Source organism: Limulus polyphemus, unplaced genomic scaffold (assembly GCF_000517525.1).
Source record: "Limulus polyphemus unplaced genomic scaffold, Limulus_polyphemus-2.1.2 Scaffold1920, whole genome shotgun sequence".
NCBI lineage: Eukaryota > Metazoa > Arthropoda > Merostomata > Xiphosura > Limulidae > Limulus > Limulus polyphemus.
In genome coordinates, this window is record NW_013667530.1 from 85,862 (window position 1) to 108,688 (window position 22,827).

Here is a 22,827-nt window from a genome sequence, read left to right on the forward strand (position 1 = left end):
CCCCACACCCCACAGTGTACCCGTTACTCACATTTAAGCTAACAGAGAGAAATAAATTTTGCGGAATCAAGCTTGACCAACAAAGAGGCAGAAAAGTGCAGTCGAGGCAGTCAAACGTTGGTAAATACCTTTGTGAGCCAATCAAAATTAAGATAATTCACGAAATAAATTCGTGGAGTATTCATAGAATAATTACTGATTTAAAATCAGTTAGAGTAACAACTTCTTAATGCATAGAAAAGTCAATGCGTTTTTGTAACGCTACTTCCAACAATGGCTTTTATGTAATGTCGCTTAGCAACAAAAGTATAACCTAATATTGTTGCTAGTCTATGTACTAAAAGTATAAGATGAAATATATAGACAACAAAACTGGAAAAATATTTGTTGATTTTTTAACTTAGAGTCTTCGTTGATTAAAGAGGTTGGTGATATAACAGAAAATAGCTTAATTCAGAAACGATTTAAGTTTAAAATTGAATCTATGTATATTTCTACTTTAATGATAAATGTTATGCGGTTGGCTCTAGGATAAATGATCCCACACTACGTCTTTACTTTAGGCTTATTATACCAACATTCACTACACATATAAGGTTTCACGGCACCTCTCCCCTCACGGCTCCCTTGCACTCCCGTCACTAAAATCGTAATAGGCAGACAGTAATCGAACTATTCTATCTGTATAAATGCATTTTGGCTTTTATGGCTTCTACTATTTCAATAAATCAACCGTGACGTAACACACACTGGCTTTTATACAGGTTAGATAAGATACACAACGTCACGAAATAACAAACTCAGAAACACGAGTGAAAAAATAATTAATAATGATAATAATTTAACGAGAACGGCAGGCCTCACTGGCACAGTACTTCTTCTTCGGCATGTGTGTGTATGTAGGAAGGGTGTGCGGCCGTACCCCAAGCACCCCTCCCACTTCTCGCGTCCTTGATTCCTAATAATTACAAAACAAATAATGAACTACAAGAGAGGACAAACATCAGAATATGAAACTTAATCAACTTCAACTAGGGATTAAATGATATGTTACAAATTATTATCTTTTTTTCTAGTGCTGGTATTTCCTGTCAACTTACTAAAATAGAACTAACAAAGTTTTTTAATGATCAAGCATATCGCAAAATCCTTATGTAATAATCAAAATAAATACGTTTAATCAACAGCGTCATTCGCCTTAATGTACAGAACATTTGGTTATCATAAATCAAAATTTAAATCTTGATCGTCTGATAATTAACACGACAGTGTGGTCAAATGAAAAATATATATATATTTATGTTTACTGCGTCTTTATAGATTGTTAAGTAGCCAAAAATATTAATATAATACAATACCCGCACCCTACTCTCAAGCAAAAATATCTATATTTTATAAAATCTTGAATTATTCATTAATATATAAATATGTATATATATTTATGTATTTTATGGCCGTTTCTCGTGTTAATTTTTTATTGCGATATTAGTTAAAGAATAGGCCTTTACAATCAACTGAATTATTTACTTTTAGCAAGAACAGCTCTACATACAAAACTTTTAAATGCACAATAGAGGAATCTATACTTATCTAAATAAAAGGGGCGTTACTACTGTCACGGAAACTTTTTAAACGTAAATTATAAGAGAACTATTTTATTTTCAAACATCCTGTTTCGACAATTGGCCTACCGTACAGAAAAGACGCAACACAACCAGATTGTGAAAAATCTCCATTTATATCTGCCCGACTAGCCACACTGAGATATAATATTTTTAACTTTACCTCAATCATAGCCAGTAATCTCACATCAATAGAACTGTCAAATCCCATGCACGATAATAATAGGTAAAAACTTGACCTCATGTCATGCAATAACTATAAAATAATTACTTAGCATTATATACAGCAATCATTTATTTGTTTGCTGTTGCTTTTGATAAAGCAAATTTACCCTTTATAATAATCTCTTAACCAACCAATTATATAACCTTTACGCTAAATAAAACACGGGTGCCATGTGTAAGAAGTATGTTAGATTCGTTGGAAAATTTTGCTTTTTACTGGCCAGAAGTACATAATCTATTAGGCCTACAATGTTGTTTTTTTCTTTTATGCCTTCTAATCCCTGTCGAAGGACTGTCTGCCTGTACAAAATCTAGGAAGTAATAAAACAAAAACAAAAGTTTTATGTTTTTCAAACAAAAGAGGGTGTATTGTATAAACAGTATAAGTATATTTTCTACGCGAATTGGAAACGCGTGACAGCTTTTTTTGCTTTACTGGAGAACTATATTCCTATTCGTTTAATCTAGTAATTTTTATGCCTTAAAATAATGTAATTTTGTATAAAACGCCGTTAATACACATTGTGGCAAATCGTATTAATTTATGACATTCGAATACGTGTATTGTTTGTTTGAAGTTAAGCACAAAGCGACACAAAGGGTTAGTTGTATTCTGCCCACCACGGGTATCGAAACCCGGTTGCTAATGTTGTAAGTCCGCAGACATGCCGCTGTGCCGGAACGCGTATTGTATTCAACTTTGATCGAAGACAGTGCTCTTAATTTGTTAGGCTTATAATAGCTATCTTGGGTTTAAGTGGAGCAAGAAACAAATATTTCTGAAACATCTGTGAGCTAGTGGTTGATCAAGAAATTCTTAAAATATCAAAGAGAACTTTATGATGTTACCTTAGTGATTTCATTCAAACATTTATTACATATAGTTTTATTATGAAAATGAAGCAATAAGAATCACGTCATTAATCTAAATCACGGTGCTTTGGCTTAGTCTTTTCATTTACAGCAGGCTAATATTTTGATGTTAATCAAATAAATACTTAAGAATAACATATAAAAACACCTTTTTATTTGTAACTTTTGTTCAAGTTATCAAAAAATAAACAAATGAACAAGTAATATGTAATATTAGCTGTGTTGTGTATTTGTTCGGTATACTGTTATTTTAATATTAACAAGTAGATAATTGTAACAGGTTATTTTCATGTGAAATAACAAACCTGTTACAAGTAGTATTTACTTAAAAAGCCAGTAAGATGCAGCCACTAGTTTCACACAGATAGCCAACTCGAGGAAGTTCAATTGCTAAGCGAGAAACAAGACACAGAGTCAGAAGTCACAAAATATAAAAAGATTTTATTCACTTCTTCAAAAAAAAAATAAAAAAAATGGATGCAATAAAATTATTATTCTTAAGACGTAAAAAAAAGATACAAGAATTTAGTATATGGTTTCAAGCAACTTACTTAGATTGGAATTTCTTCTCACTGTTATACAAAGACTTTCTTCTGAATGTAATATTTTATCCCAAGCTTCTCTCTTAAAATAAACTCTAATAAGAATATGTATAACTTACAGTTTAACTGAGTTATCGACTCACAGCGGAGAGTGTTGCTAGTTCAGGTTTAGTGCAAGCACATGATATGAGACTAGCTTCAGGCTAACTTCATAACTAAACTCGGTCCTAGCTAAACAATGGCTAACTAACTCATTGCTGGATGCCTAATTAATACGTTTGGTTTTGTTACAAATTTTATTCTATATCTTTCTAATTCAAGAATTGCTGATTATCATGCAGTAAATGTATCATACAGTATAGTTTGTGAACTATACATGGACTTTCATAGAAAATTACAAGAATTAATGAACTATAGTTACTATACAACACTCTTCTTAGGGGAAGCAATTGAATTCTTTGGTCTTCGACCGTTCACTCTATGATCCTCTTTTCCAATCATCATTCCAGTAGTTAATATCCAACTTATTTCGGTTTCATTTCATGAGAAATCTTCTTAATGCTTAATTTTTCAGCTTGTCCTCAGTTCGCTGTATGAACTGACTAATTTTCAGCTCAATAGTATACATTCCAGTAGATTATCGACTATGATAACTGATCCTCCAACGTTGATTTAAAAGTAATTTTCATCTTGCAGTTGGCTAAAATGTTTATTAAAATTTAATTTAATATAATTGCCAGATATATGCTGCTATAAACCAAAGGTATTTCATTTGTATATGTTTCTTCAGATTATTAAACTTTTCATTGACCCCGTTTCCCTACTGTTCGGTACAAGAGTATTTTTAAAGTGAAAAGTTTCAAAATAATAAATTATTATTCAATGTTGAATTTTTTTTCATTTTCAGATTCTAATTGAGGGCCGAGTACAGACTAAAACCCGCTTCGGTAATCTTGTGAAGAAATAGCGCCACCTTTAATTCCTGTGAAGACGAAGATGCGCACAATAGTCTTTGAACTGTGAGAGTTTCAGATTGGAGAGCAGGTGGTGTTGGATAATCGAAGAACGGGTGCCATGTGTAGGAAATATGTTAGTTTCGTTTAGAAAATGCGGTGGTTTTATATTGCCCTTTTATTGTCCTCTTGCAATGCTTCCTTTTATGATGTGACTCGTACTAGACCTAGAAGAAGACGAGGTAAATCAAGTAGTACAAATTAACGAATATAAGAATTTTTTATTTTGCATTGCTTGCCTATTTTATCAATTTTAATTTTTATATAATTACACTGTATAGTGTTGTGCTAAATCAGTAAATGCCTACAACTACAAGTTACATACACTCTGTTACAATTACAACTTAACTTACAGTACAATTATAAGTTATAGTTTAAGTATAAGCTATACACATAGTTATAGTATTATATACTATTACTAGTACTATTTCAGTATTTGTAGCACGAGCACCAGTAACATACTAATACTACTACTGAGTACTACTAGTAGTACGTTACTACTACTATTACTACAAGCATTGTGTTAATGTTATACTTAAGTTATACATTATAGCATAATAATTAAAGATTAGTGTTTAGCACTATGCTTTATTTTTGAACTTATTTAAAATTTTAAGTTATAATGCCAGGTTTGAAGTTGAACGTTTAATAATAAAAGTTTTTATAAAACTTAAGATAACTCTTTGGTAGATAAAAATACTATTTTGGAAAGACACCAAAAGGGAAATTTGTAGCCAAAGTTGTCTAATGGAATCACTTCCTACAGCTACATAGGTGAAACGATAGAGAATTGCATGTTTAATTCTATAGCTTTTGTTGTTGTTTTTTCTCTTCATTTAAATCTTAAGCAAAGCTGCATTTTGTTAGTATGCTGATGTATATTTGCATATTTTTAGACCCACAGTTGTAAATATGTTATAAACATTGGAATTATTTGTAAATTTTTCATTTGTGTGTATTGTTATAATACTTTCACTTTCAGGAGAGGTGTGTTATGCCTTACTAACTCTTTACTTTTTTATAATGTTTCTGTTTTTAGGTGACATCTATTTTACTTTTTAGAAGACCATCCCTAAGGTGTTTCATAAATTGATCAAATATTATTTAGCAAATCAAATTTATGGTATCAGTAGTAATGTTGAAAACTAAATAGTTTTTTTTTTTTGTTAAGCAAAGAGTGATTGTAAACTGGCAGTTTTCATACTGGGCAAGATTTTTTCCTGAGGATCTGTTTGTCTATTCATTATATAATTGATATTAAATACTAACATTTTTTGTTTTATGTTCTAACTTGCTAATAGTACCAAAAGTATGGGCAGAACAATTTGTCTTTAATTTAAAATGGTCAAAACAATGAGTAAGCCAGGGTCTTATCTTTACATACAAAATTTAAAATATTGTAGTTTTGGTCTCCTTACAGTGGAAAAACTGATTTACTGGAAATAATACAGGGTAGAATTAGTAGAATAAATCTGGATGTTATATATAATTTATTAAGATAGTTTCTGGCATATTTCTATAAAGAGAAAGGAGAACTTTTGAATGATTTGTTCTGTCAAAAGAGGTAACATATGAAGCTAAAAAATACAAGTTGCAGATTTATTTTTATTCAAACTGGAATTTTCATAATTACAAATCATAGTAACAGACTTTGGTGAAGCTTTGCACATCAGTTAAACTTGTTTTCTTTTTCTAAGAACAAAGCACAATATCTGGACTTGGATATTGGCATCATTAATTGAGCAATCAAGTTAAATTTTTTTTCTATATAATGGGCATTTTCAACTTTTAAATTGTAAACTTTCTATTTAAAAGTACAAATATTCCAAATAAGTTACTTTACAACATGTACTACTCACAACTTATTAGATGGTTAGAGCTCTCGTCTTTCGCAAGTGAAGTTTCTCCTGTCAGATTTCTAACACAAAATTCATTCAATCTGTGGGGAATCAAACAATATTCTTACTGTTGATTATGGGTTTAAAAATTTTACATATCATGAACTCTTCAAAACTTTCACATTAGTTTAAGCTCTAATTATGCATAATTATTACTAGCTTTATAACAGTTCCGTATATAGTATGAAATTATGTCATCATCTAATTTACAATAGTTTTTGCTAATAACTTTCTTTGCCATATTTACTTTGTTGGAATTTTCCTAAGTAAATATTATTATTGAGCTTTCTTGAAGTTTGTCAGAGTTACATTTAAGTTTTTACAGAAGATTTAACTTAATTTTTATTTATTACTTTCTGTTGCCTGCTTTATTTGTCTTGTTAAGTGACAGAGGTTTGTTAAAGTGGGAGTAGTTGTGTTACACAGACTTCATAGTATGTTTAACTTACTGTTTTCTCTGTATTACATTTAACATCATTATATTATAATTACAGAATAAGCATTCTAGTTATATTTGTATAATTTAGGTATTCATTTAATTGAGTTTTTTGTATTTTCAATTACTTTTACTTTTGGTTATACATTTGGTAGTGTCCAGCAAATTGATTTGACACCTAAACAGTAAAATATGACTCGTAGTAATTTATTTCAGATGCCACTCTCCTCTAAAGTTGCACTTTCGAAACTGTTTAATGGGTTTTTATTGGTCACAGAATGTTGTTAAGGGTGGTTGTGGAAAGTACAGGTTATATTGGTGTTACATTATTAAACAAACATTAAATCTACGACTGTTCTTGAAGCCAACAGTTAGTGTTTGTGTGTTCCATAAGTAAGGTATACTCTATTTATTAAATGTATTTGTTAGAATCGTATTATTTTTGGTTTTATTTAGTATCATTATACTTTTATCATGGAGATTATTTTGCATTGTTAGCTTGATATATGTATTTAGAACTAACCTAAATCACCCAATATGGCGAGACATCATGGGATATTATTGGGTTTACAGCATGAAATATTTTTAACAGCAAGGGTACTCAACCGATGAGGCAATGCATTCTAATTTTATAAGTAAGAATGTAAGAAAAGTATATTTGGTAAGCTATACTCTTTATGAGGTTGATTTTTTATTTCACTCCACTCTAAGTGGGTAGTGCACTCTGATCCATGACGCCCCACTTAGAGTAATATATATATATATATATATATATACATGGAGTTTGATCATCTCACTACAGAAAATATATCAATGTGTTGGAAAGTGAGAGAAATGGACTAGTTGCATAATACTTGGGTTAAGTAATTTGAAATAATTTTTTTTTGCTAGATAATAGAAAAAATTAGAGAAGACTTGATTCACGAGTTCAGAATTGGTTCAAACAGTATTTGTATGAGTGGTGGGATAAAAAAATGGAAAATACAAACTTAAATAATTAATTAATTAAGGATAAAAAGCTTAGAATTACTTTTCAGTTAAAGTTAGACATTTGTGTATTAAGTCGTCCTGATAATGTAGTGTTCATTTAGTTTGAATTATTTTAAAATACTGTTAAATATGTATAAGAATTAATATTAATTCCAATAGAAAAATAATTCTTATTTTGCTTCTTGTACTATAGATGTACATATACAACAGAAAAAACAAATTAACACTTATATTTTAATTTCTTTTTAAACCAGTATTTTTTTGGCTTATTTTGATAATTTCCTTACTTCTTCTGGCAATGTATCTTCTTTTTTTTCTGAATCATTGGACCTCTGTCCACATGGGAAGTCCTTATTGCTCTTTTGGATTTGTAGGGGGAAGTCTTGAACTGCTTAATGCAGTTTCTGAATCTTCTTATATTGAGTAAGTTTGTATATTCTGATACATAAGAGTGTACTGTTTTTTAATCCAGTATAATAGGTAAATGTTGTTTCTCTTGACTTTCATTTAATCATTGTTTTGCCTAGGTTGAAGCAACATTCATCTTTCACTTGAACTTTACCTGTTGTTGACAAAAGGTCTCATGGATTCATTGTTGTATATTGAATGTATTCTTATTGTCATCTTCTTTTGGTAATCTTACTAGCTAGGGCTAGTAGATAAGATCTTATACCATAGTTTGTAGACATTTTTAAGAGTAGAAATTACTTTTTTTTACCTGCTACAAAATATTAATTTACTTGTACTAATAGATATGACCTTGTGTTGCATCTGTAAGATATTTTTGATATAAATATTATTATACTTTTTATAAAACCTATTACAAAATCTTAATTTGGGCAAGCAGATAGAATCTTGTGCTTTAGTGTTTAAGTAGGTTTAGGTAAATAATTCTGTTTGTTACGATTTTTTAAGTCTCATTTGGATGAATCCAAAATATACAGATTTATTTATAAAATAAGGATTCATTAGCTTAAAAATACTCAACAGAGAGCTTTGAAGAAAACTGCCAGTTTTTATCGCTAAGTTTTGTTGTTTAATGTTTAGGTAATGCCACTAGCTCTGACTGTTAGCTTTTCTTTCAGCTGATGCAAAAAATTTTTGTTAATTAGTGTTTGTAAACTTTGTTTCTGACCAGTGTGTCATTATCAATGCATTCAGGAGCTTAGGTGTGAATTCCATATTGACACCCTTAGTTTTTGAAGTTGTTGGGGGGAGGGGGGCTTTATGACTTTCCAAATTATTGACATGTTTTTGTACCATTAACTTGTGAAGTCCACATATTTTACTATATTTGAGTAATTTATGTTTTTTCTTGTTTTATTGTAAAGAACCCCAAAAAAAATGTTAGTGAAATCATTCATTTGGTCTGTTAATTATATTGCTGAAGGAGCTGTGATATTGATGGTATATATTTTTGTATGTTATTAGGGACTCTGTAACCAGTTGTCTTGGTCCCATAAGCAGTTTGGTGCATAGTTTAGACAAATGTTAATCAAATTAGTTATTATAGGGTTAAACAAAAAAATTTATTTATTATATCAAACATCCTTATAAATATATTTACTTTGTTTTATCATATAGTTTTAATGTTTTCTATTATTCTTTTGCACTAGGTTGTACTTGTTTCTTTGTTGATAATTGTTGCATCTTGATGTTGGTATGTGATAGGGATCAATTAGCTATTGTAGTATGTTTGTTTTGGTTTGCATTTATATTTAAATACCTCCAGTTAATCTTATTTTCAATTATTTATGGTTAGCTATATAGCTTTAAAAAATTTTTTTAAGCTGCGTAATTACAAAGTATTTTAACATAGTAAAATATGAATAGCCCAGGCAAATGAAATTGAGAAGCTTTTTTTTTTGTTGGTGGACAGCAGTAATAACTGATATCTTATGAATCTATTGAAACTTTTTCTTTCTTCTTTTTTTATCTCTTTTTCTTTTTTATGATTCGACCTGTTATGTAATATTTGAAGAAACATTAAAAATGTTTTGCATGTGTTTTAATATATATATATATGTATTTTTTTAAGAAACTTAAAATGACAGAAATGATGGAAGATTTACAGAACTATAGGAAAGTTAGGGATTTGGTTAAAATAGAGAAATTGAGAATTTATAAGATTTTTGTTGAAGGCTACGAGGTGGTTGAGCTTTTAAATGTTTTCTTATGTTTTTATTGGAGAAGATAATAGCAATATTCCTGACCCTGAATATCGTATAGATAAAAAATACTGGAACACACTTGAATCATGTTGATATTGATCCCTTAGTGATAAGTGGAGAGGTTGAGAGATTTAAAAGTAGATAAAGCACCAGAGATACACTTTTCCCCAGAGTTAAAAAAAGTCAAATATCAGATATATTAGCCTCTTATTTTTGGTAGGTATTGCAGGTGAAAGTGGGCACATGCCTGAGGACTGTAGAGTTGTTTGTGTTACTCGTATTTTTAATGGGAGTAGTAATAGTTGCCCTGAAGATTATAAACCAGTGAGAAAATATCTACAGATTCAGATAAAAATCATTTAATGAAATATCTTATGATGTTATAAATGAAAACTAACATGGATTTGGCAAAAAAAATATTTTTTCAAGGACTTTGCTTGTCAGCTGGGTGAGGGAAAGGGTTTGAATTTAGTGTACTTAAATTTTCAAAAAGCTTTAGATAAGGCACTACACAAAAAAGTAGCTAAAAAATCACATGAATAGTGGTTGAGGAAAGACAAGTTAATTAAACTGTAGGAGTTAGTTTTTGTGATTTTGCTATTTCTGACTTACATCAATGATATTGATAGAAGTAGAATTAGTAAAGTTTGCTGGTGATATTGAACTCGTTGATATCTAGCTTTATTGAGAATGTTGAATCAATTGGTAAATTGGACAAATAGTTAGCTAATGGCCTTTGATTATAGTAAATGCAAGGTAATGCATTTGAAGTATCATAATTTCTATCACATATTTAATATAGATTGAAACCAACTCAATAGCATGACTGAAGAAAAGGATCTTGGCATAGTTGGTGGATAAGTCACTCAAGCCACTGAAACATGCTCTGTTGATAGTAGTGAAGCCAATATAAATTTTGATATGTTGATTATCAGTCAAAAGAGGTAATTATTTCTATACAAATCACTAGTTACCAGTTTGGCATCACTTGGAATTCTGTGTATCTAAGAAAGGATATTGACTTATTGGAAAGGGTTCAGAGGAATGCTACTAAGATGATTCTAGGGATTGAAGGGTTATCTTATAGGGATAGGTTAAGATCTCTCAACTTATTTTCTCTTGAGAAAAGAAAACTAAGGGGTGATCCTATTGAAGCTTAATAGATTACCCTAGGGATCTAAAGGATAAAGGCCTTTGATTTATTTGTGCTATAGTCTGAAGAATTTAGGATGAGAGAATACAAATTTAAGATTTGGAAAAGATAGGCTAGTCTCTAGTTAAAACACTTATTTTTCTAACTGGGTGATTGACTAATGGGACAAGTTGCTATTGGCAGCTGTGGAGTTCAGTGCTGTACAGGAGTTTGGGAGAAAAATTGATGGTTTCCTGAAAAGTAAAGGGTGGTTTTAAATTTTTACTTTTTTCCATGGGTGGCTCTGCAAGGACAGACTTGAAAGACTATATGGACCTTTTTCTCCATAGGTTATGTAGTTTAGATCCCATTATTTTACCCACCTTCCAATAGTTAAACCTCTTTGTTTAATAGTCTTAACAAAATTTGTGAGTGAAAAAAACAGGTGTTAATATTTTTTGTGCTTTAATGTTGTTACTTTTATTATTTTCTCTAATATATTCACTTTAATCTAGATGTCCCATTATTCTAAGAATTAAAAATATTTAGATTTTGAGATTCCTGGATGGAAAATTTAACAAAGGAAATGAATAAATCAATTTTTAAAGATTTTTAAGAGGGTGTCTGTATGTGTGTCAATATGGAATTCATAACAACATTTATAAAGAAATGTTTTAGTTAAATTTTTCAAATCTTCTATCATTTCGACAAATGATATTTTTTGACTGTCATTGCAGAACATGTATGTTTTCATTCATTCCTAAGCTGCCACTTGTCTGTATTTTGTTATTCACTTAACAAACATTTGTTTACAAGCTGATTCAATGTTCCGCAGACTTAGAAGCTTCATTGGGTGATTCACCAGGTTTCCCTTCACGGGGTAAGTTTCTAGTGCTCATATGAGACTGTGGTGACCTTGGCCCCTGCCTGCTGTCTTTTTTGGAAATCCTGTTATTCCTGACAGTTCTATCCCATATGCAGATACATCAGATGTAGTTGTCAGTTTTCCAGTCTTTTTTTTTTTTTCTTTGCCTGCAATCCCTGTCCATGTGAATTAGTTTTGTGTATACTCGTGTATAAAGGCATGAACTGTAAACATTCAGAATTTAAAGTAATTTATTGTACTGTAGAAGTCTTAGATATGCCTTATGAAGAGGCCTTGCTGGTTTTATGAGAATGAAATAATGCAAGTACTTTTAACCAACCTGCACGAAAATGTTTTATTATTATGCAATGAAAAAAAAGTTGGTTCTCATTTGAAAACCATGTTGAGTAAAGTTAGAAATAATGTAATTCAAGTCAGAACTGAATAAAAAATTTTTTCAATATTCAGTACATGTATAACTTAACAAAACCTTTGTGTAAGTCTAAGATATTTTTTTTAAATCAAAGAACTTGTAAGCTTTTACTAATGACTACTGCTGACAACACAACAGAAAAATATGAACCTTTCATTGTGAAAGAGAATAAAAAAATTTTCTTATTTTATTCTTTAAGATTTTTGTCCAAAGAAATTAAGACTTTTGGCATTGAGTTTAATGGATGTAAATGGATTTACTTACCAGTCAGTAGTGGAGAAATCATGGTGAGGATATCTTCATCAATGGTATAATTCTTTTTGTGATTTTAAGAGAAGCAGGTTCTTGGGGGAAAAAAAAAATCACAATGAGATGTCTAACTCTGAAACAAATGAAATCACAGTTCATTATAAAATATATACTATATAAAATATGTGCATGGGATTTATTGTTTTATTTTCATTCAAGAGTTCATTCACTGTTATTATGACATAAATCAGAATCTAATGTTAATCAGGTAGACTTACCTCTGAAATTCTAAAAGCCTTTCCTTGTTGAGTTTTCTCTCATGCTGTCAACACTCAAGTTCTGAATATCCTTGATACATTGTTCTTCACGTACAGTCATCCTGTAAACTTGGCTCACTATGAATGCTGAAGTCAATGTTAACTAGTTACCAAATGTTTCTATCAATATTGGAAATTTTACAACTTCTCTGGAGGCCTTTTTTACGTAGTCTGCCTCTAACATGAAGATAGATCTTGTGGTTCTTATTGATCAACATATTCAGGCCTTTAATTCCATGTTGTCTCCTGGTGCCCATAATGGGTTTTAGGTTCCTGTAGATACTCAATGGCAGAAAATCTGCCCTTTTCTTATAATGTTAAATTATTTTGCTTAAGCCTACTCACCTTCATTGTCTTAAGAGCAAGATTTGTCAGCTGTATTTCCAAAGCTTTTTCTGGTCTGATTTCTCTCTCCTCCTTCTTTTTTTCCTCAAGTATGTACGACTTCAAATCTCGTACTATCGTTGTTATCCTTGAGAGTGCTAATGTCATATTGGACAATCCATTTCTTGAATCCTAATATTTTCCACCTTCTGATTTGTGGGTCATTGCTGATGTTTTTAGTAATCATATAAATATTAATATCTTATAGGGAGGTCATTTTCCTCTACTCATCTTACTTCTTTAGTTTATGACCCTCAAGTTGACGTTTTGGGAGGTCTTTCCCATGATCATCACTGTGGACCATTGTAAGTTTTTGTCTTGCATGCTGTTTTATCTCATTTTGAGACTCTTCTCTATATTACTTATTAGCTATCAGCTATTCTCAATTTCCTTATTTGTTTATTCAGAATAAACTGTTTACCTTGAAGTTCTCTTTATATGCAGCTTTCATGGATGTAGTTTCTATTACCACATGGCTCTTATGTTCCTTTGACACCTAAGTGTTTTGTGCCTTGTTAGAAGATACTCAAGGCTCTCCCAACTTTTCAGTTAACCTTGAAGAATATTCTCCCTGCATTGTTTGTCTTTGTAGAATTTTACCTACACTAGTCTCCAGTTCAAAAGATGCATGGCAGTAGGTGCTGATTAGGGTTTTATAATTTTGATTTGCTTCTGGTAGCCATGCATTGCCTTCCTCATCCACTTCTCAGTCTTTGTCAGTACTTCTACTCATTCCTTTTGCCCCTAATAAGTGGGAAAAAATTATATGTAAGCAAGGTGGGTTTTCTTGACACATTTAATGATATTTTTCTATTCTTAAAAAGCTCCCATTTGGACTGTTGGAGGGTGTCTGAAATCTGATTTGTCTGTGGGACCCTCAGCTTTGGGATACTTCAGTCTGGCCTTAATGTATTTTCCTCTTTCTTCTGATCCAGTCACTTACATATTCTGAATCAGGAAGACTGAAATCTCCTTTAGAAAAGAGCAGTTAAATCATTTATGTTTCTTCAGACTTTACTTCCATCTTTTTATGGTTGTGAAGATATTAAAAGATTAGAGACCTGTTTAGACCCATCTCAACTCACCTTTTTTCTGAAAACATCTCATTTTATAATGGGAAACATGAGGTTGTTTTAGAAGTTTTCTCTATTGTGACCTTTAGATGATGATGTTGGATATAAAGAATGCTTATTTTCATACCCCTGTTCATCTTTCATCTTGTCTTTTTTTTTTTGTCATCTGGGAGGTAGTTTATTAGTTCAGTGCACTTTCCTTCAATTTGACTTTGGCTGCCTAGATTTCCTGTCAAGTAATCTAGTTTTTGCTGTTTTTCTCCATTAACTCACACCAATTTTTACTTTTACATGTATGATTGACCTATTCTGATCCTTTCATTGATTACACACAAATCAGTGAGCAACTCTGTTACATCTCTAGAATGGATCATCCACAACTCCAAATCCCATTTAGTATCGACAGTACTTTGTGCATCTGGGGATTTGGATCAAAACATTTAAAGGTACACTTCACTCTCTTTTGCACATACTTTTGTGTTTTCCACAACTATTACCAAAGACATTTTCTGCTTTGGAGACATTGGCCTCTTTTTCACAGACATTCCTTTGGGCTCTGCTTCTCAGTAACATCCGACTTCAAACATTTTGTTATAAGGCATGCCTAGTTCTATGACTCTCCTGTTTAAAATCACCAAAAAAAAGGTGTCCCAGTCTGAAACATTGTGAACATTAAAACATCTATTTAATGTTAGTCATTTTTTGTGGTAGAAGTTTTCCTCTTCTTTTGTAAAAAATCATATTTCCTTAGAATGAAGAAAAAGGTTAACAAAAAACAATCACAAACTAGTTCAAATATCTAAGCAAAATTAATCTGACCACTGTGACAAAAATAACAATAATTCAAGATAAATATAATAATTGTGTAACCTGATATAATCTCATTTAATAAAATATAATCAAATATACTTGTTTAAAAATTTTGCAGCTCGGGGATTGAAATAATGAAATAAATTGCATTCACTCAAGGGAGAGCAATTAGGAAGATTACATTCCCTCATGTAAAGTTGAATTTCCTCGTGAATTTTTTTTTATTTTATTTAATTCATGCAGTATGTTCACTTTCATTGGTCATAACTAAAGGAATATCGATGGACCATACATTCCTAAAAAAAGATGAAATTCCTCAAGCAAATTTAAATTCCTTTGGAATGTAATATTTTGATCCCTGCAGCTGCTATTGACATCAGATTATAGAAAAATGTCTCCTTAGATCCAACTCAATAACAGAATAAAATGTTTTTTATGGGGGTGTAAAAAATGAAATGGCAACAAAAACACATTCAAAATGAAAACAAAACATTTGAATGCCATGATTTTTATACAAAGAACTGCTTTCTCATCTCTAACATCCATGAGTACGTGCATTAAAACCAAACTTATTTGTTAAATAAAAAAGTGGCTTTTATAATTAGAAAAGTTACATGCCCAAATAACCTGAAACCACAAGTTCTTCAATCAAGCTGTTCAGCTTTATTGGCATTGATGTATTTGAATGATGAGAAGATACTGTCATTTTATTGCTTTAACACTTTCTATCAAATCTTATTAAAATCTGTACTAGTTTAGAAGAGGCAATGCTTTACAATCCACAGCATGTGCCTAAGCCTCATGTTGGTGCAAATACATCCCGAACAAACCACAGGTGTATTAATTAGCAAATATATATTTGGATAATAAAGTAATCAAAGTGATTTAACATAATTAGGCCTATTTGTACTAAGTATGAAAGAAAAGAAATGCATAAAGGTTATTTTGCTTCAAGCTACCCCTTGAAAGTTTTAGTAAGCTGTATTTTACTGTTTTTTTTTGTACAGTCGTTGTTTTTAATCTGTAGATGAAAGACTATTGTAAAATCAATATGTACAATTGCACATTTTATTTACTGTGTTAATTTGTAGTTCTGATCTACGTAAGAACCGTAATTTGATCAGAAGTTACTAATATATATATATCTTGAAAATAAACTAAATATCATAAACTAATTCACTGAAATGGGAGAAAAAATTACCATGTTTTTCAAGTTCTTCATTTAGCCTTTATAATTTGTAGACATGACTTTTACATAAACAGATTTCGAACATCTACACTACTTTTGGTTAAATATTATATAATTCACAAAACCTTTTAGAATAACATTGGTAATACACAGTATGCAAGACAGCACAGTATTACTTAAAACTTAATATGTAAGAGAATTTTGTATCTATTTGACTGTTGACAAAATATGCTATGTAAGATGGTAGTTTTCACTCTAAGAGAATTACAAAAGTGATTTGATTTATAGTGGACATAGAGAGTCTGAAGAGGTTATATCCAGAGAATGAGAAGCTGATAGCTAGCCTCCCAACACCCTACTACACAGTAATTTTTCCTGTTCAAGAACGTCATGAAAAAAGTGTTGGAATCTCAACTAGAGATACCACTGCAAACAGGGTAGGGGAAATGCATTGCGTAAGTTTGCATAAAAAGTTATGAAAATATTTACTTATATTATCCTAATTTACAATTTAAAACAATGATTTGTAATTACATTTTATCTAATTACTTCTTTTATTGTTCCTCCTTATTTAGGTCCTAAATTCTCGTCATTGTCGAAACAATTGCACGAAATTTTGGGCTTCTTCAATCATATAGTAATCAGTGACTCATATGTTTCTTACTGTTGTTTTAAATGAATTTTAAATTTCCAGTATTTAGTAGTTTATTTATTTAACATGTATGTTTAGATTACATTTCCTAAAATTTGAAATTTTAGAAACAGAGCTTAGAACTGTAATAACTTAGTTATACAAATATTTTAAACTTTAACAACTCTCTGATATACATTCAACAGTTCAATAAAATACATGTAAGTTACTGTTGTCTTTTTTTTTATTCCAGGAAGTAAAATAGTTAGTAATAACATTTAAAACATACAATACCTATACTTCTTGGTTACATATTTAGGATTTAATAAAGTTTTGACTATTTGAATGCCTAAACATTAGTTAACCTCACCAAGTATTAACATTATCAGGATGCTTGTTCAGTAGTATGAACAGTAATTGGCTCACTACGTAAGTCACAGTTGAAATAACTGTTAATTTCACCATTTCATAACTAGTTTAGAATATATCAATAGCAAGATTTATTCAGGTAATTTTTCTAAATTGTCATGCAGGTTTATGCATGTAGTCCTGACATTCTTGAAAATTGAATATAGAAAGATGGTAAATATGTGCAAATTTTTTTACATATGTAAAGATTGAGTATGACGATGGACTGGTATCTGTATCCTTTCCCCTGGGCCGGGGAAGGCCCATTTCAAAAGATAACATAAGTACTTTTACAAAATGGTACAAATTAGGAGTTCTTGTCATTGAATATATCATTTGAAATAGTTGTTGATATGTATAATCAATAGATTATGGGATCCTTTATTTGGATTTATTGGCCTGACTTGAAAGTGTGAGTTTATAATTCTTCTTGTCCTTTGTGAATGTGATATTTCTACTAGTCACTGTCTAATTCATGTTTCGCAAATGCTTTATCTTCATCGTAGCAGCTAGTATAGTCACAACAGAGTTTAAGAGGCTTCAACTTGGGTAAAACACACATACTATTGTAAATAAACATTTTTTTTCCTTGTTTATTTATGTGTTTTTTCTTTGCTGTCTATGCTCAGTTTATTTTTACATACTGTTTCAAAAACCTGCTGTATTACAGAAACTTTGGGTTCTTATTGGATATCAGAGTACCTGAATACCACAAGTCAACCTCATCAAGCCTAAACATTGTCTGAAATTATGTTGAATGCTAATTCAGTAAAATGAACAGAAGTTTACTACTTACTGATAAAGATCTCTCAGTTCACTAAAACTTTCATGTTTTTTTTCTGGGATTATTCTAAAAATTACCTTAAAGCCATGTTTTTGCATGTTTCTTTTTAGAATCATTTTGTTGAAGCTGTTATATGTTGCTTAACCTTATAAACTTGGTATGGAGATGTTTCTTGTATTACTTCTCTGAACAAATTGTGTTGTAGTTGGTGTATACACAAAATGAATATATTAATAATGCCAACATAATAAACTTCTATTATATTCTACTACATTCTAAAACAGCAGCAGTCACTGATTTTAACATTTCTTTATAAAAAGACCAGAATGTTGTTTTTTTCTCATAAGTTGAATCTTCACATTATTTCGCTACTATAACTGAAGCTTGGTCTGGCACATTTAATGAGTAAGTCAGAGAACTAGTAATATTACAGATAACTGCTATCTACCCTCTTAGAAATTTAATAATTGGGACAAGAGTAGTTGATAATGTCTTATTATTATTATTATTAGTTGATAATGTCTTATTATTATTATTATTTGTATTATTATCAGTTATTCTGAGCTGGCTAGTTTATTACTTCCTTTGGATGTGTAGCTATATATTTAGGTTTGCTTATATATATAAAAATATTTCTATAATTATGTATTGAAAACATTTTGTTGCTGTTTTTAACTTTTTTATATTTATTAAATTTTTAAAGAATTTATGGTTGCAATTAAATACTTTTCCCATTATAATTGAACTAATAAATATTTCTTTACAGTCAAGTAATATTAAAAATAGGTTTTACCTTTTTACATGTATTACATATTTGTAATAAATACAAAAGTTCAGTTTTCTTCATGAGCAGAAAGCAATTTCTGCTAATTGCTTGTGATTTTATAATTAACCATTAACTTGGGTATATGTGTGTTTTATTTAGACAGGTAAACACTTCAAACAAACTACACTGGTAATAAAAGCATTTCGCTATGAATTCCGTCTTCATTTGGAGCTCAATACGTAAGTATCTTGCTTTTTTTTTCTTATTACTTGAAAGAACATAAATATCATTTGCATGAGTAATGATTAACTGGTTAAAATCATGAATCTTTTGTAAATATATTAATTATCAAAGAGAAAATTTGAAATTATAAGATCATTGGTTTGTTGTTGAGCTATTTTCTCATTTAAACTTTCTACAGGATATTACTTATATATATATCTGGTTTTCTTGCTTCTAAGCCAAGACTATTACTTTGTGTTATTTAACTTCATGATGTTTCTACAATTAGAGAATGTTGTCTGCAATTTCTGCTTCAACTGGTTAAAGACAGTTCGGTTCATTGATCAGTATATACCAATCTGTCAATGGTTACAGTGTACATCAATTTAATTATTAGCAATCTGTCAGTGGTTACAATTTACTTCAGATCAGTGATTAAAATACATATGTATATTGGTAAATTATATATCATTTTAGTTATCAGTAAACAGAAATCTGTCGGTGGTTACAATTTACTGTAAATCAGTGATCAATTGACGTTTGTTTACTGGTGTTTACAGTAAGCAGCATTGGTTTATTGATCAGTGAACACCCATCTGTCAATTTATAGTCTTTTAAGTTAATGATCAATAAACACCAACCTATTAGTTGTTACAACCTATTTCAAGAACAGTCAGACTGAGTAAAATATTTCTGTAGCATAAATTGTCTGCTAGAACCTTGTTAGTACCATTGTAGTCTTCCACACTATTGAGTGATAGATTGCTCTTCTGTGAACTGATGTGTATCTTAATTTTTTTTTCACTGTGATAGAAGTTTTTTCTTTACTTTCATAGGGTGAAAAAAAATCTAATAAGTCTTTTGTGCTTTCTTTCCCTATCCTCATGAAAGTTTCATGAAGTTGAGTTACCAAATTTTTTACTCAGATCATTATATGATTGCTAAAAAAAAATGCTTCAAGTACCCTTTTTTGGCTTCTAGAAGTTTTGTTAAGTTCTAAGTCAACTCTTGTTGTTTTTTCTCTCTCTATTGATTTTAAAAATTTTGATCTCCAATAACTTGTTTTTTTTCAGCATTATACAATAATTCTCCTTGCAGAGGTAACTTTCATTTCATGTGGTTTAAGTTATTTCTCTTACTGCAGGTCCCACTCATAATGTTCTTTGATATAACTAATAATAACACAAGTTTTAGCATGACAGATTTCTTAATTTTGCCTTTAGAGAAAGCCATGAATGTCCTGGAAATGGAGTCAGTATTGTGTCTTCTCTTCAAGACTTTTATTAATCCTTTTATCATTATGTACTACTAGGGTGAAAAAAAAAATCAAGAGTTAGGAGAATTTATGTTACAGATCATTACATTCTATTTTTGCCTGACTTGATTTTCACATAGAATTTGTTCTTCCATTAAATTCTTTAATGGTCCAAGTTGGATCTTGTAAATGAATCTAATTTCTTTAGATTCTTTTGTCACTTTGCTTGCTGGAAGACTAGTGTTCTACTGTATTTACAGATGTAAACATCTTCAGCAGGAAAGTAAACACATTTCCTGCTATTTACCTCTGTAGTAGTTTTTATTTTTTGTCATGGATGTGAAGCTTATTGTAAATTCTGTTAATGGGTGTTTTCCTTGTTTTAGTTAAATAAAAACACTAACTTTTGGGGAGTCGTATATTGCTGCATGTTTATTGTGAAGAAGAGGAAGTTTTAAGATTGGTTATTATGTTAAATAAATAGAGAGAGAGCAGATGACTGTTTTTAATTGTTATATACACACTGTTAGTTTAAAGGAGGAAGACGTTGATTTGTTTAACTGGTTTGGTATTTTATTGGTAAAATGTTAAAAATGTTAATATACAGAAGAATATGAAGTTATTTTAACTTGCATTTTTTCTTTTTACAATTTTATAAAGTGGATGTTTTAAAATATTTTTTATTTGAATACTTTTTAATTGTAATTTATTCTCTTTTTTTTTATCTTGATTGTTTTTGCAGTATCTTACAGGTAATTTGAGAATAAATTTTGTCGTTGTAGATTGTAGATATTGGTTAATCATTCTTGTAACTATGTGTGAATACTTTTTAATTGTAATTTATTCTCTTTTTTTTTTTATCTTGATTGTTTTTGCAGTATCTTACAGGTAATTTGAGAATAAATTTTGTCGTTGTAGATTGTAGATATTGGTTAATCATTCTTGTAACTATGTGTTACGGGTTTGATAAATAAATTATATTGTTTGAGAAGGGTGCTTAAAAAGTTTAAGTACAGCTAGAGATTTTTAGAAATTTTCTCGAAATATCAGGCCATAAAAGTTAGAAGAGTGTGTTATTTAGGTTGTCTAAAAATTTTTTTCAGATGCATTCAAGAAATTATGATAATAAATTCTCCATATTTCTTATTTATATTAATTTTGATTTAAAAGAATGATCATGTTTAACACTGTAGTTGTGTTATGTGTTATTTTTATATGATCAGTTGTAGTTTCTGTATTAAACCATCAAGTTTTGTTTTTCAAAATTTGTAGTTCTGTCAGTTAAAAAGATTTCAGTGAATGCATTGTTTATAGAAATAGAAAGCTTTTAAATCCAATTTCTGTATCTGTATATTGTAAATAAAATAATTTTTCGTATATAAGCTGAGAAGGCTTTTTATAGCTTGTAATCTCAGAGACATTGTTACTTGGTTTAGTCAAATGTTATTTGAAGTGACATCTGTAGCTTCAGAATTAGTAATCAAATTGAATTATAATGTTTTGGCTTTCAAATTTGTTAAAGAACCCTCTTTTGTTTCTTGGCCCAGCATGACCAGATGGTTAGGGCGCTCAGCTCACAATCTGCTGGTCGCGCGTTCGAATCCCCATCCCACCAAACATGCTCGCCCTTTCAGCCATGGGGGCATTATAATGTGACTGTTAATCCCACTATTTGTTGGTAAAAGAGTAGCCCAAGAGTTGGCAGTGGGTGGTGATGACTAGCTACCTTCTCTCTAGTCTTACACTGCTAAATTAGAAATGGCTAGTGCAGATAGCCCTCGTGTATCTTTGCGCGAAATTCAAAAACAAACAAAAACAAAAATTTAGTTTCTCTAGATAGTTATTTATCTTTTAATTCATGGTTTTTATATCACTCAGAGTAGAAGCTTCAAAGTAAAAAATGTTAATTAGAAAATAATCCCGAGGAAAATTTATATTTACAAAACATTGTGGTATAGTTTATAATTGTTCAAAATAGAAATATTCAGTAGTTTTTTTGGATTAAAAATCAATGTCTGAATTGCAACAGCTATGAATGTCTTCATCTATCAGTTTTAAACAGTTGTATCTGAACCACCTGGAACTAATACATATCAGAAACTAAGGTGGACTCCTGTGCAGCTGAAAGTATGATTGTTTGATACTCTTAATTCTGAATAATGTCTCTTTTATCTGATTGTGTATGATTTTCTGTTGCAATATATATTAATGCAAAAATTACTGCTCTCTGTAGTTTACTCTGTTACTTTTTTTCTATTTTAATCCAAAACATTTTGAGTGAAATCTAAAGGAAATAGAACTTGCAGGAAGAGCAAGGATGAGATTCAAAATTGCATGAATGAAATTGTAGCAACAAGAAAATGTGATTAGTGTGTGACAATATTATTTTATTAAACTGATTGTAACCTAGAATAGAAAAAAAATGGGATTGCTTGAGATATACTACTTGGAGAACAGAAATTAACATTTGTGTTTTCACAGAAGTATTTTTTTTTCTCAATTGTGTGAAAATATAATGTTCTTTGAATTAACTAGTATT

General features: G+C 30.2%; 1 protein-coding gene across 5 annotated transcripts in view; it reads left to right on the forward strand.

The window, feature by feature from the left end:
- Positions 1–4,287: 4,287 nt before the first annotated feature.
- LOC106465358 (disintegrin and metalloproteinase domain-containing protein 11-like) overlaps positions 4,288–22,827 on the forward strand; it is an 82,155-nt gene continuing 63,615 nt past the window's right edge. The window contains exons 1-4 of one of the 5 annotated variants that reach the window (XM_022393229.1): positions 4,301–4,457; positions 11,738–11,782; positions 16,511–16,677; positions 18,971–19,050. In XM_022393229.1, coding sequence (XP_022248937.1) covers positions 4,370–4,457; positions 11,738–11,782; positions 16,511–16,677; positions 18,971–19,050 — 380 coding nt within the window. In that variant the 5' untranslated portion in view covers positions 4,301–4,369. Of the gene's footprint in view, positions 4,458–11,737; positions 11,783–16,510; positions 16,678–18,970; positions 19,051–22,827 lie in introns of all 5 variants that reach the window. The other 4 variants (XM_022393230.1, XM_022393232.1, XM_022393231.1 and 1 more) reach the window with 4 other exon arrangements.